The sequence below is a fragment of the Hypanus sabinus genome, chromosome 12, assembly GCF_030144855.1.
Source record: "Hypanus sabinus isolate sHypSab1 chromosome 12, sHypSab1.hap1, whole genome shotgun sequence".
Classification (NCBI taxonomy): Eukaryota; Metazoa; Chordata; class Chondrichthyes; order Myliobatiformes; family Dasyatidae; genus Hypanus; species Hypanus sabinus.
This window is the reverse complement of record NC_082717.1, coordinates 65,312,584-65,327,771: the sequence shown is the minus strand read 5'-3', so window position 1 is coordinate 65,327,771 and position 15,188 is coordinate 65,312,584. Positions and strand designations below refer to the sequence as shown.

Genomic DNA, 15,188 nt, shown 5'->3' with positions numbered 1-15,188 from the left:
ATCAAATACTATATTATAGTAAATTTACTTAGTTATTTGAGAATCAATGGCAGCAATCCCTTGTAAGAATTTTGAATTGGTACACATTGTCTTCATCAATTCTAAGCAGTAATACAGTTTTTAATTTTACCAACATGGTAAAATATCACATTGTGATATCATTTATAGATATCACAAAAAGCAAAAATAGTATACTGTCCAATGAAGGTTAATAATCATCTGAGGCTGAAAATACACAATGGACCATTCCTATCAAAGAAAACTTTACTTTTTTCATTCATCATAATCAATAATTCACAAGCAAATAACATGGTGGTATCAATTCAATGAGGCATTTTCAATTTTTGTTTGAATTGCATTAAGAGGCAAGAGCAACCCCAAACAATTTACACAATTTGTATTTTAGCCAAAATCCAGGTTAAATATCACAAATACACAGTTTTTGGACGATAGTGCCATGCTATCAAGGAACATGCAATTTCAATGAAAGGAGAATTTCATCTCTCATTTCCAACAAATGTCACTACCCACAAAGTAGTCAAACATCCATACTTTCACCATTGTACCAGAGGACTAAGCAGGCTTATAAAAATTTTGGTCATATAGAGGGCTAGTCTAATTACTAATTGTCTCAACATATCATCTTCAGAAGAGACTATTGCAATGATAAGGGAACTCAACAGGTAAAATTGAGCATTTATAGTTCTTTGGTACCAGTCAAAAGCACAATGGTTTCCCACTACTCTAAGGAATCCAACAAATCAAAAGATGCTTTTAGAGTTTTACAGTGATAATTTTTATAACTTGTATACTAAATAATGCTGTTCTCCTAATTCCAGCTGTTAATGGAATACAACAATCACAGATGGTTACATAGCAAAAAGCTAATGTGCTAGAGTGTAATAAAGGCATGAAATCCTGTCTGAATTATTGATCAAGTTTTAATTTTAAGGATAACAAAGAAAATCGATGAAGACAGAGCGGTAGACATGTGAAAGCATTTGACAAAGTCATGAGCAGATAGCTGGCAAAGAAATTTAAAACAAATGGAATTCAAGGCAAGCTGGCTAATTGGAATCAAAAAAAGGCTTGGTAATGGGAGTCAGAGGTTATTGGTGAAAGTAGCATTTTCTGACTGGAAGTCTGTGTCCAATAGTCTACCACAGAGATCAGTGTTGGGACCTTAGCCTTTCGTGATACTTTTTTTTAACAAAATGGATGCAAATGTAGAATCCACCATTTGTAGGTTCACAAGTGTTTTGGATAACAAGGAAAATTGTCCCAGACTATAGATCAGATGGAAAGTTGAACACTGCATTGGGTGAAGAAATATAATCCCAATATGTGTGAGGTGATGTATTTTGGGAACTAAAATTGGGTAGAACATTCACATGATCCGGTGGGGCATTAAGAAATGTTGATCAGCAGAGGGATCTTGGGAAATAAGTCCATTGTTTGATGAAGATGATGACATAATTAGACATTGTGGTGAGAAGGCATATAGTGTGCTTGCCTTCATAGGTCAGGACCCGGAATATAAAAGATAAGATGTTACACTAGACCACATTTGGAGTATTGTATTAAGTTCTGGTTGTCCCACTTTGGGAAGGAGGTGACTGCGTATGACAGAGTGCAGAGGAGTGTAGTAGGATATGGCCTGGATTGGAAGAGTTTAGTTGTAAAGAAAGATTGGTTGGGTTGGTACATTTCACTTCCCTGAAATGAAGGGGACTGAGGGTTCACCTGATGTAGGTATAAAAGACATAGTATATATTTTCCCCATGGTAGTGACATCAGAAGGAGGATATAGTTTAAGGCCAGAGGAAGAAGTTTTAAAGGGAATTTGATAAGAAAGAATTTTGTACAGGAAGTTATTGATATCTGGAATTCAATGTCAAAGGAGGTGTTGGAGTCAGACATTGAAGAGGAATTTAGAAATACACAGGCAAGGAAGAGAGGTAGGAATATGGTGAGGGCAAATAGGATTGGTATGGATGGGTCAAAAGAATGGCATCATCCTGAATTTTGATGAAGGAAGAGATCAGTGTGAGATCTTGGATTGAGGCAAGGAGTAACATCCATAATTATTCCATGAGTTGAATAAATCTGTAATAATCCACTATTTGAGTATTAAGAAATCCAGGTGATGCTTGCCATGCTGCTTATTCTCCTTCACTCTACAAGACTCCAGTTCCTGCATTTCCTTTGTTATTTGGTTCACTGAAATATTTATTATTTTATTGTGTAAAATCTATAAAAAAAAGTTGGCATAATAATAACAATGACATGTAATTTGTCCATAAAACCTGCCAGTCCAGCACAACCCAGGTCCAAAGTATGCCAGATTATCTGAGTTTTACCAGAAGTGTGCCAGGTTACCCAAGTTCCTGAACCTTTCCAGATAATTTATTTTCAGAAATAGGAAGGGAGTAATCATTCTATTGGGAATATTCTAACTCCAATAGCAACACAGACACCGGGGAGCAGATCAGGAGGCAGAAGTGGAAAAGTGAAAAAAAAGAAGTTTGTTGGCACATGGGACTTCAACAATATTGATTGGCACCTCTTTACCACAAAAGGTTTGGATGCTGCGCAAAATGTTAGGTGTGTCTAGGAAATATTCCAGACTCAGAATGTAGACAGGCCTACCAGAGGAGAGGCCATATTGGATTTGGTACTAGGCAATGAACCAAGGCAGGTGTTAAATCTCTCACTGGCAGAACATTTTGGAGACAGTCTTGGACACAAAGAGCAGATGGTGTAAGAAAGTACTTAATTGGGGAGATCAAATTATGATGCTTTAGGCAGGAACTTGGGAGTGTAAAGAGAGAACAGATTTTCTCAGGGGAATGTTCAACTGAAATATACAGGTTATTTTTAGGAAGTACGGATGGGATTCTGGATAGGTTTGATCTAACGAGGCAGGGAAAGGATTGTAGAATGATGAAACCTTGGTTGACAGGAAATGTGAAATATCTATTCAAGAAGCAGAAAGACACTTACTTAAGGTTTAGGAAGCAAGGATCAGACAGGGATCTAGAGTTACAAGGTAGCCAGGAAGGAGCTGAAGAATGGACTGGGGTAAGCTAAAGGGGGAATGAGAAGGACTTGGTGAATAGGATTAAGGAAAACTTGCGTGTAAAACAGGAGGAGTGAGGGCAGGACTGATCAGGAAAAGTAGAGGAAGCATGTGCCTGGAGTCAGAAGAGGTATGGGAGCTCCTTAATGAATAATTTGCCTCAGTATTCAATACTAAGTGGGATCTTGACGTTTATGAGAACAGCTGAAAAAAGACTGATATGCTTGAACTATTTGATGTTAAGAAAAACTATGTGCTAGAAGTTCCCAATGCCCAACAGGATATACCCCAAGCAACAGAAGAGATAAATGTGTCTTTGGCGGTGATCCTTATGTCTTCACTGACCACAAGGAGCAGTACCAGACGATTGGAGGTGGCAAGTGTTATTCCTTTGTTCATGGCCAGAATGAACTCCTGCCTAAGCAAGCACCTGGACCCAATCGCTACAACAGGTCTATAGTGAATGCAATCTCACTGGCTCTCCACTTAGCCTTGGATCACCTCCATCAGGCTGCAGCTTATTGATTACAGCTCAGCATTCAACACAATATTACCCTCAGGACTAATCAACAAGCTTCACTACCTGGCCTTTGTACCTCTCTCTGCAACTGGATCCTTGACTTCCTTACTGGGAGACAACAGTCAGAGGAGATCAGAAATAACATCTCCTACAATCTGAGGATCAACACTGGCGGAATTCAAGGAAGTGTGCTTTGCTCAATACTCTACTCTATTCCCACAACTGTGTAGTTAGGCACAGCTCAAACACCATTTGTAAATTTGTCAACAACAGAACTACTGTTGACAGAATCTCAGATGGCGATGAGGAGTTTTACAGAAAAGGGATAGATCAGCTGGTTGTGTGATGTTGCAACAACCACCTTGCACAACCTCAGTCAGAAAAAGGAATTGATTGTGGACTTCAGGAAAGGGACTACAGGAAGCACACACCAGTCCTCATTAAGGGGTCAGATGTGGAAAGGGTGAACAGTTTCAAGATCCTGGGTTTCAACATTTTTGAAGACCTATTCAGGGCCCAACACACTGATGCAATTACAGAGAAGGCACAACAGCGGCTATATTTAATTAGGGCTTCAAAGAGACTTGGTAAGTCATTAAAGAATCTCACAAATTTCTAAAGATGTACCGCGGGGAATATTCTAACTGGTTACATTCTATGGGTAGACAACTGCAAAGAATCAAGAAAAGCTGCAGAAAGTTGTAAATTCAGCCAGGCCCATCATGGGCACTAGCCTCCCCAGCAATGAGAACCCCTTCAAAAGGTGGCATTCATCGTTAAGGACCCCTATTACCATGGACATGCCCTCTTCTCATCAAGGTGGTTGTACAGGAGCCTGTAGACATATACTCAATATTTCAGAAACAGCTTCTTCCCCTCCACCATCAGATTTCTGAATGGACTTTAAATCCATGAACACTAACTCACTTTTCCTTTGCTCTCCTTTGCACTATTGATTGTAATTTATAGTGTTTTTAATTATTACATATTGCAATATACTGCTGCCACAGAACGACAAATTTATTACTTATGCCAGTGATATTAAACCTGATTCTCTGTAATGGGAGTAGGGGTAATATTAGGAATAACAGACTAGTGAGTCTTACTTCAGTGGTGGGAAAATTATTGGAGAGGATTTTTAGAGATAAAATTTACAAGTATTTTGAGAAGCATGGTCTGATTAGGGATAGTCAGCATGGCTTTGAGGGACAGGTCATGTCTTAAGAGCGTGGAGGGTCGTTGTAAGATACAATGGGACATTAACAGGATGGGCTGAGAAGTGGCAGATGGTGTACCAATGTGGGAAAGTGTGAAATGATACATTTGGAAGGTCTTTGCAGAGTACAAAGTTAATGACAGAATTCTTAGCAGTGTTTTGGAACAAAGGGATCTTGCGGTCCACATCCATAGATCACTCAAAATTACCTCACAAGTTGAGAGGGTTGTTAAGACATATGACATGTTGTCCTTTATTAGTCAGGGGACTGAGTTCAAGAGTTGTGAGGTAATGTTCCAGCTCTATAAAACTCTGGTTAGAGCACACTGGAAATACTGTGTTCAATTCTGGTCACCTCATTACAAGGATATGGAAACTTTACAGAAAGTGCAGAGGAGATTTACATGATGCTGCCTAAACTAGAGTCTTATGAAAATAGGTTGAGTGAGCTAAGAATTTTCTCTTCGGAGCAAAAGAGGATAAGTGGTGACATGACAGAGGTGTATAAGATGATAAGAGGCAAAGATAGAGTGGATAGTCAGAAACATTTCCCCTGGGTGCAAATAACAAATATACAAAGAGGCATGATTTTAAAGTGATTGGAGGAAAGTACAGTGGTGAAGTTAGAGGCGAGTTATTTACATAAAGAACGCTGGGTGTATTGAATGCCCTGTCAGGGCTGGTGGTAGAGGAAAATACATTAAGGGCATTTAAGAAACTCTTATATTGGCACATGGAGTGTTACGTTGGAAGGAATCATTACATTGATTTTAGAATAAGTTAAAAGGTCAGCACGACATCATGAGTTGAATGGTCTATACTGTGCTGTAATGTATACTATATTTTAATGTGTTGTGGCCTTTGTTCCAAATACATTTTGAAGACTCAGATTGTTGGAACTGAGTTAACTATTTGGTATCACACTTACTAACAATATTAAATAAGATACAATGTGTATTATTTCATCAAATGCTGGAATTTTTATTTCTAAATTGTATCTGTGCCAGTCAAGTATAAAAGCTATTTGTTGAGTTTATTGTCCATTTTCTCCTTTTATCCTTTGGGATTTTCTTCTTCAAATATTACGTAACTTGCAGAATCTTGCAATTTCTGTTTTCAGTATAGCTTCCAGTCAGGGAAATGACATTCTACAAAAAGTCTTGCATTTTAAAAAGGCAGAGAATTTAAATTGACACCCAGTAGTTAAGAAAAAAATCTCATGTTTGGATTGTCAAAATACTTCACACCTTCCTTCACAAGATATGGGGATGCTATCAGATCCAATTTAAAAGCATACTGGCTCCTCCTGTGTCTCTCATTTTAACAAAAGAATCTCATCATCATACAATCTTCAAAACATTTTACCAAGCCCTTAACAACCTTCTCAGAGCCTAACACATGAAGCTCTGCATCATGGTTTGAAGGATTTACAATCTTTCCATCCAAAGTATTGATCTCAAATACTATTAATGCCCTTTCCTTACTTCATATTGTAACTGAACATAGAATTGATAGCTTGATAGCAGTTAACAGACAGCAGCTGCATCAAAGTGCACTTAGTTAAAATTATTGCTCACTCACAAATCTACAAGCAGGATTATCCAATCTGGATGCATTCAATTTGACTCTTCAGCTGGGGCTGGGAAGGATCTCAGTGTAGGATGTGTAAATAGATGGCTGATAATCAGAACATACTTGATAGGAAGCTGGGCATGTTTCTATTACTCAATAATCTCCAATGATGATTTTGCTTAAAAGGCATGGAGTCCCAGTAAATAGGGAGTCAACAATAGTTTCAATAGTCCCAGCAAATAACAACCATTTGATCTGAATCTTTCAATTACTTGTCTCTATGTCCATTCAGCAGGTAAGGCAATAAAGAATACATACCACCCTTGGGTGCTGAATCTTATTAACAATCACCCATTTATGGAATTCCAAGAGAATGGAAAGTGGTCATCAGAAGTCGGGCAAGCATTTATGTGCATAAATGAGTTGGTGTGGGGGGTAGGGATAGAACCTAAACCTCTTAACAGAGAACAATGTAGCTTCAGAAACCTTTCTTAACTCTCATCATGACGCATACTCAGTGAAACTGCACTCAAATGGCTGGTATTGAATATGCACTTTACTGAAACAATGCAAAACTTAAAACACGGCATACAAAAATATATTCCAGTAACAAAAAGGATGATCACATTTCCACCCTTGAAGGTCAAAGTGATGTTTTCCTGCAATTATTCCTATAATTGGCTAACCAACTCATGATAAGGTACACTATAACAGAAGAAGAAGAAAAACAGGTTATTCAATGGTCTTCTTTTTCTATTACATTAAAATAGTAGATTGAATTCAAGAGTTTATACATATGAAGAATAGAAGCCAACATGCAGCAATCTGCATTACTAGCAGTCACCAGCTTTGGTATGGAGAAAAATCCTACTGACAGCAAATTAAAAAGGACATACATGCAATTATCGAATAGCATTTCAGCAGATGCAAGAAAACAATATAGGTAAAAGCAAAACAAGTGAAATGACAGAACGTTACAGCTCACCAACTACAGCACAGAAGCAGAGCAAGAAAGAGAGAAAGGAAGAAAGCTTGTAGACCTTCAGAAGAACTGGTTGATTTAGCTGCAGGCTTATTTGCTTGTTTTAGGCAGTCATCTTGTTCTTCATCTAAGCTGCTCAGAGCATTCAACTGGTTTACTATCTCTGAAAACACAAGCCAGTTGAAATAATAACGTCAGGAATTTCTGCAACAAGCAGAGGTACACTGCTCCCAAAAACATTTTTATCAGAATTATATTATTCCTCATTTGCAATTCTCATAGGAGTTTGATGTTACTCATAATGTGCACAGTTACTTCAAAAATGAACCAAAACCTCTCTTGCTTGCAAACAACCAAATGCTCTGTTCAGTGTTAGGGTTTTATTCCTTTGTAATATGCTTCAAACGTAGGGTTTGATTTTAGCATTAACACATGCAGAAAGGATCAGTTTAATATCATTACAAATGAGGATTAAACTTTTGTCATAGTTTTATAAGATTAATACATTTGACATCATTAGTCAGGAATAGTTGTTCAGTAGCAAAAACTGCAAAAAAACATTGTAAACATCAGCTTCTTTAATGATATTGCAATGAACAAGTCAATCAATTTTAATAGAAACAAAAAAAAACTAATTTTAAAAAATGCCTCAATATACTGCTTTGCAATGTGGTGGACTGCATTTAGACTTCAACTGAGTTCATTAGCATAATATTCAGATGTTATTAGTCACAAATTAGAGACTTAAGCAGGAGAGATGCTTTACTTTAAAAGACTTCTCGCTAAGATTCTCTTAAATGCCTTGTTGGGAAGCATCCTTCTATTGGCTTGTTTAAAATAAACAAAAAAAAACTTCAAGAAAGAAGAAAACTCACATTCAATACTATCCATTCAAAATAAGCTCATCTTCACACACCACGGTCATTTCCCAAAAAACTAAACAAAATTCATCTACCATTAGTCTCAAGCTCCACAGTCATCAATAGACAATTAAAAACTTGAAATGTTTTCCAACAGATTTGTGATTGTGCATTGCATTCTGGATTCAAATTCTGCCTCTGTTGTGCTGTAATCTTTAATGTAGCATTCTCCATATGCTGATCTCTAATCCTCACCAAACGCAGTACATGTCAGCCAATTGTATTTTATCAATAAACCCCACTTTTATGAAATATTATCAGCAACAGTTCCTCTGATGGATTGTTCCAAATTTTTTCTTGTATAATGCTTCTCCCGCTCCATTCACAAGATTGCTTCTTGACATCTCATTTAATACCCTTGGAGAGTAAGACCATATATTTTGGATATATACCTCAAGAATGGTTGAAAAGAGATAAAATATTTAATGAATATACTGTTGGTGGCTGGTAAAAAGACTCTTACTAGGAAATGGTTATCACAGGAGAGCCCAACTTTAAATACGTGGATGGAAATTACAATGGACATTTACAAAATGGAGAAGAATACAGCATCTGTTAATCATAAGCTGGAACAATTTGATTCATACTGGGAAAAATGGTTTAACTACATAATGCCTCATAGGCCTGATTTTATTCTCACAAATCAATGAATCTGTTGTAAAAAAAAAGGATCACTCCCTACTTGTTTTTTCTTTCCACTCTTTTCTATAAGTGTATACCCCAGATAAATACTTTTTGGAGATTTTGTGATATATATGATTATATGATATATATGTACAATTGTCTGAAATACATCTTATGGAAATGTTTGTTTGATGAACTTCAATAAAGAAATAAATTACAAAAAAAAATCTGACTCTACTCTGGTGGTTTTTGTTTGCAGCAGTCAAATTTTATTATGAAAGGTCGAGGGCACAACACATTTGCAGCTGTATTTTGATTTCACACAGTCGCTCAACTCTTTTGAAAGCATCTGCAAACACTCTGCATCTTCCCTCTTCCTCAACTTGTCAAGGTCAACATGGTGAAAGAATAGTCTGCTTTCAGATAAAGGCCAAGTTAGAACACAGCAAGCAGCTGAAAGATATACAAACATCCCAAGAAGACACCACTTACATGATTTTTTTTATTCATTTTCTTCTGATTTATGGGTCATAACATAATACTGCAGATTTTAAGAATTCAAGTCATTTTATGACCCAGGAACTAAGAGCAAGAGACTTTCCTTTCAGATTCGAACCAAGGATCTAGAGTGATTAAGGTTTCACATTTACTGATACCTACACCAAATCAATATGCACTATATTTACAGATGTCTTTTAGAACAGCAGGGAGTTATTCCCAATCCCATCACATCCCTCGAGTAAGATGAAAATTATGTATTCTTTCTGCTGAATGTAACATGTCATTTACCTGTCCAAATAACATCTGCAACAATTTCCTTGTTTATCTTTTAAATGGAATTTTATCCATTCACTGGCAGGCACACAATGGGGATGAGTATTTCCATATGAGAATCCTGCACTATTCAATTCAGGCTTTATTTGACTTAATATAGCTCGATACTGGTTTTCTTTAGAGATGACGAATAATGTTAGCTGCTTCAGTTACAAAAGTTCAGAGTCTAACAAAACACACGATTATTATTGAAACCTTGGCAAATATTGTGCTGCACAAAAAATTGAGTGAAGAGGATAAATGTCAGAAATTTACTATTGTTATTGCCTCCAACAGCAGACCAATTTATGAATTAAATTCATTTTGAATTAAATTAATCTCGAATATATGACTCATTTGATTCTTTGAATGAGTGAATGATCAGCAAATTCTTCTAATTTTATAGCACAACCAGTTCAAAAGCCCTGAAAGCATAATGGCAGAAGCACTGAAGGTCATAAACAAAGATCCCAGGTGCTCTTGAAAGGGAAAAAAAATCCCTTCTGATGCCATTTGTAGCTCATTGTTGAACAAAGCACGTAATAGCAGGGTGAGAATACTCAGCCTTTTAAACAAGTTTCCATTCAAGAGTATCATGGCTTTTATTTCAGCACCATTTTCTTCGTCAACCCCACATTCTCTGATACTCTGCAATCAATCAATATAGAGTCAGTGATTTTTTTTTGCATAATTTCTACTTTCCTTCCCACATGGAGAATTAGGACTTGTATTTATGCCTTCTATTCAAGTGTAACCCTGTTACTTGCTCAGTATTTTAACAATAATTTTCTTTCAGGTCCCAAAATGTAATTAAGGAATCATGTCATATCAATGTAATAAGATGTTCTACAATTTTTACATGGAAAAACACAGAATTATGCACTTCAACATGCATTGTTAATTATAAAATAGTTTATTATTTTAATATTCAAGGCTTTTAAAATCTATAAACTATTTCTAGTTTTGTATAACAGCATATTAAATCACATTTAATGATCATTTACACTTTTTGAATTTAAAATTAGTAATTTAGAATTTTTAGATCATGTTAATGCATGAAATACAGGGGAACTTCAGGTTACGAATGGCATGGTTTACAGAAATTTGACTGCAAATTCTCCCACACATTTGTAAAGCAATTTTAGAGATTGTAACAACAATAATAATATTTCAGAGTATTAGTTAATGAATGATTACTGCATATATTCCATAATTTTAGATATGGGTAGTGTTATGGTGATTATTTAATGAAATGAAAGAAATTTAAGTATAGACAGAGCAAAACAAAATTGAGGATTATAGCAAATGGACATGTTTGAGTTACAGAGAAATCGACTTGAGGACAGTTCTCAGGAATTAAACCCTATGTAATCTAGGGACTGCATGTACCAAGACAAGCAATTCCACATCACTGCTGGATTTCAAATTAAGGGATGTGCAGAAACTAATGCTACAACTCATTGTACTGCAAACACCTGTCACTAAGCTCCTGAACCATCAACCTGTTGGAAAGCTAGTTATTGAAAAGCTGGTTTTCTTGCTAAGTTATAGGTCAGATGACAACATGGAGAATGCTTCATGATGAACTTATGGTGGCAGCACAGATTTGTATAACAATCAGCAAATTAAATTCCTTTTAATCTATTATCACTCAACCAATCACAAATACCAACAAACCTATTCTTAAAGGTTGAGAGAAGTTAACATAGAAATCACAATATCCCGTTTTTTCATAACAGTTGCACAAAAATATTTCAAAAAATACATTTTCAAAATACTATGACTATCATCTCAGTATAAAGACATACATAGAAACAAACGTCAATTTTGTCAGTAATACAATGCTGTGACCATAACTACCAGTTTTGAAACAAAATTTAGTTATTAGTTGCACATATCAAATTACTAATCCTCAGCCTAGTCAATATTATAGATTTGTTTTGAAGAAACATGCACAGAAAGTTTACCAAATATTGTTCATCAATACAGCTAAATAGTCCATAATCAAAATAATTTCTAATTTTACTCTCCTTCATTCATCAAGAAATATAGTTTGCTTTACAGATAGCCCAAGTTTTAATGGTCTGTCAAGGTAAGGCACTTAGATGCTCCCTTGTTGAAAATTATCTCTGACTAGCACATTATTTGCCATTTAGTAGCCCATTTCTCAACATTGTCCAGATGGAACACAAACCTGAGGTGCTACTAAAGTAGTACAGACAAAATGTTGAAGGAACTCAATGGATCGGACTTGCTGAATTCCTCCAGCTTTTTTTTTTGTGTGTTGCTCCAGATTTCCAACATCGCAGTCTTTCTTTTGTCTCCTAAAGTTACACCTTGGAGCCAAGATGATTAACTTCCAAGACACTCAGCCTTTGCCTTTGTGCTCAAAATAGCTCCAGCCAGTGGAGAGTTTTGCTCAGCTCCCACAAACTTCATTTTATCAAAGGCTCCTTATTGTGACCTTTAGTCAGAAGCTGGCTTGATGTTAGAAGCTATAATTTGCACTTCATTTCTGGTAGTAGACTCTTTTGTCCATGTTTGGCACAAAGCTACAAAGGTTTCTGAAGATGTACTTCTGAAAAAATTTGAACTATACATCAGTGAGCACATCACTGGTTAATAATGCCACCTGAGTGCACTGTTGATTGCATTTTCCATCAGTTTGCTAATAACTGAGAGTAAACGTGAAGAGGGAATCAACCAGGATGGATCTATCTACATTTTTGGATGGGACTCACCTGAAAAAGTCTTTAATTGTTCTATACATGCAAGTGCTGTAACTAACCTGGGATTTGACCAAAGGAATGGAAATTTCTGGATCACATCTAAAGCACTATCGTCAGGATGCTGTCGGGTCCTCTGAGTTTGTTCCATCCAGTACTCTCAGCAGTTTATCAATATACCATAGAATTAATTGAATTAACCAAGGTTGGCTTCTGTGATGGTGGTTACTTCAAGAGCAATACATAACGCCATTTATTGCTACAGATGTTTGTGGACTTTCAAGTCACTTAAATATTTTAAATTATTCACCTCTCACTAAATTCTAGGGTAAGTAATGTAGTTTATTTAACATCTCCTCATATAATTTTCAATGTGACCATGTGGAATATTAACAGATAAAAATCTAACATAAAATCCTAATCCATCAAAAATGCAAAGAAGCATGTCAAGCTGAATTAATACATGCAACAAATATTGTGAAAGAATAATACTGAATATTTAATATTTATTAAATTAATTAATAATAATAAAAATATTGAATTTCTTTCAATATTGTGAAAGAAAACAAGGAAAACCTTAATAGTCATTTATCTTATAAAATCTGTAATGATCTCTGGGAAACAATATGCACTTAACCACCAGAACTGTTTTCAAACATGCTCAATAAGGATAGAAATGAAAAAGTCAAGACATATAAAGTCCATTAAAATGAAATCTGGAACAACAAGAAGAAAAACAAAGAAGTCAATAAATCTTCAGCTGCAAACTTTAGTGTAAAATAACCAGCAATTATTAAATGCCAACTTATTTCGAGGCATTTTAACACGAGGGGATTATTAAAGAGATCAAACCTGTGATTTTTGCTGACTTTTCTTCTTGATTCACTCTGTTTTCTTCATCATCTTCATTTTCTTCCTCAAAGTCATCTAAGTTTCCTATGTCAGCTTGTTTCATACTCATAAGACTAGCCAGGCTTTGCATATCCTCATCCCTGTGTATCAGAAGCATAACTAATGAAGATCTGCAGACATATTCCAGAATGTTCATTTACAAAGCTTCTAGTACTGATTCACCAAATATATTAAGTCAATTATACTGCCGAATGCTATCCCAGAGTGCCTGAGAATGACCATGATGCAGTAAGTGCCACACAAGTTTGTGATATAATATACACTGTTTCACTCATCTAAAATGAGGGCAAGAAGATGGGAACTTGAGTCTCCATTTACTGGTGAGGAAGAAACTGACCTCACTTAATTCTCACCATAAATTTTGCCTTTTGGTCTTAGACATCTCGAATATTTACCCTATCTACACCTTTCATAATTTGATATACCAAGGAAAACCAGACTACCCAGACTCTCTTCATAACCAACAGGTAGTACTCTCACATTTAAGAAATATCTAGAAGAGCACTTGAATCACTGAGGCATAGAAAGCTATACACCAGGTGCTGGTAAATGGAAATAGTATAGATACTTTGGATATAACCTTTGATGCTTGTTTCTGTGGAGTATTACCCTAGGAAAACAATTCTAGCTTCTTCCCATTTCCTTTCCAGTCCTGATGAAAAGCCTCAGCTAGAAACATTGACTGTTAATTCCTCTGCATAAATGCTGCTTGCCTAAGATCCCAAGGGTTTTAAGAAGATAACAACAACATCATGCCAGAATTTGGAGTGTGCAATTGAAAGGGATACCCAATAGAAAGGAACATCTGTCATAGCAAAAAAAAGTATACCACTGCTCCGAACAGCTCAGTGTTCAGACACGCAAATATTGCTTTAAGAACAGAAAGAACAGCTGAGTTAAGAAACCAGAAAAAAACTCCAAATGCTATAATCTAGAGTAATAAACAAAGTGCTAGAGGAATTCAGCAGGCCAGACAGCATCCATGTAGGCAAAGGGACAGTCAACATTTGTGTCGACTGAGAGTGTAGAAGGAAAAAAGCCAGTCTAAGAATGTGAAAGTGAGGAGAGAGGGAAGCACTGGCGGGTGAAGGGTGGAATTAACTGAAGTGGTGGTGGGGGGGGGGGAGATGATGAGCAGATAGGTGGAGGAGGGCGAATGATGGAGTTGGGAGACAACAGCTGGTGGGTGAAAGGTAAAAGATAGAAAGAGATGAATAAACATTGAGCAGGGGAAGATGGAACCAGATTAAAGAGGAGAGGGTAGAGCTAGAGCCAGGGGTTAGAAAGTGATGAATGCAGACAGAAGAGCCTGCAGATTATGTAATCTAATGAGAAAAAGGTCAGGTGATAAGTGGAACCACATAAGGGAGGAGTAATGGGCAGATGGAACCAGGTGTGATAGGGATAATAACCAAGTAGGTAGTGTTTGGGTTACAGGTTTATAGAAGGAGGTGGGCAAGAAGGATGGAACAGGGTAACATTAGGAAAAGGGAGATGGATGAGAGAACCTAGATGGATCAAGAGGAAAAGAGAAAAAGGTAAACAGCACGTGCGATTTCCCTGAAATTGGAAACTTTTATTTTCATAACATTGGGTGTGGACTTCCACAGTGGAATTTAAGGTATTATTTTTACTTGTGCTTGGCGTACCCTGCAGTGGAGAAGGCCAAGGACTAATAGGTCAGTGTGGGAATGAAAAGTGCAGTTGAAATGGCATGCAATCAGAGCTCAAGGGGGGCACTGTAGACAGTGCACATGTTCTGTAAAACAACGTTGGCAGATGGAGTTTAATGCTGAGAAGTGTGAGGTTCTACATTTTGGCAGG

The 15,188-nt window shown here is 36.5% G+C and overlaps 1 protein-coding gene across 2 annotated transcripts in view; it reads right to left on the bottom strand.

The window, feature by feature from the left end:
• The window catches only part of ehbp1 (EH domain binding protein 1), a 387,730-nt gene that overhangs the window by 264,749 nt on the left and 107,793 nt on the right, over positions 1 to 15,188 (bottom strand). For both annotated transcript variants that reach the window (XM_059986115.1, XM_059986116.1), the window contains exon 7: positions 13,305 to 13,444. In XM_059986115.1, coding sequence (XP_059842098.1) covers positions 13,305 to 13,444 — 140 coding nt within the window. The remainder of the gene's footprint in view (positions 1 to 13,304; positions 13,445 to 15,188) is intronic.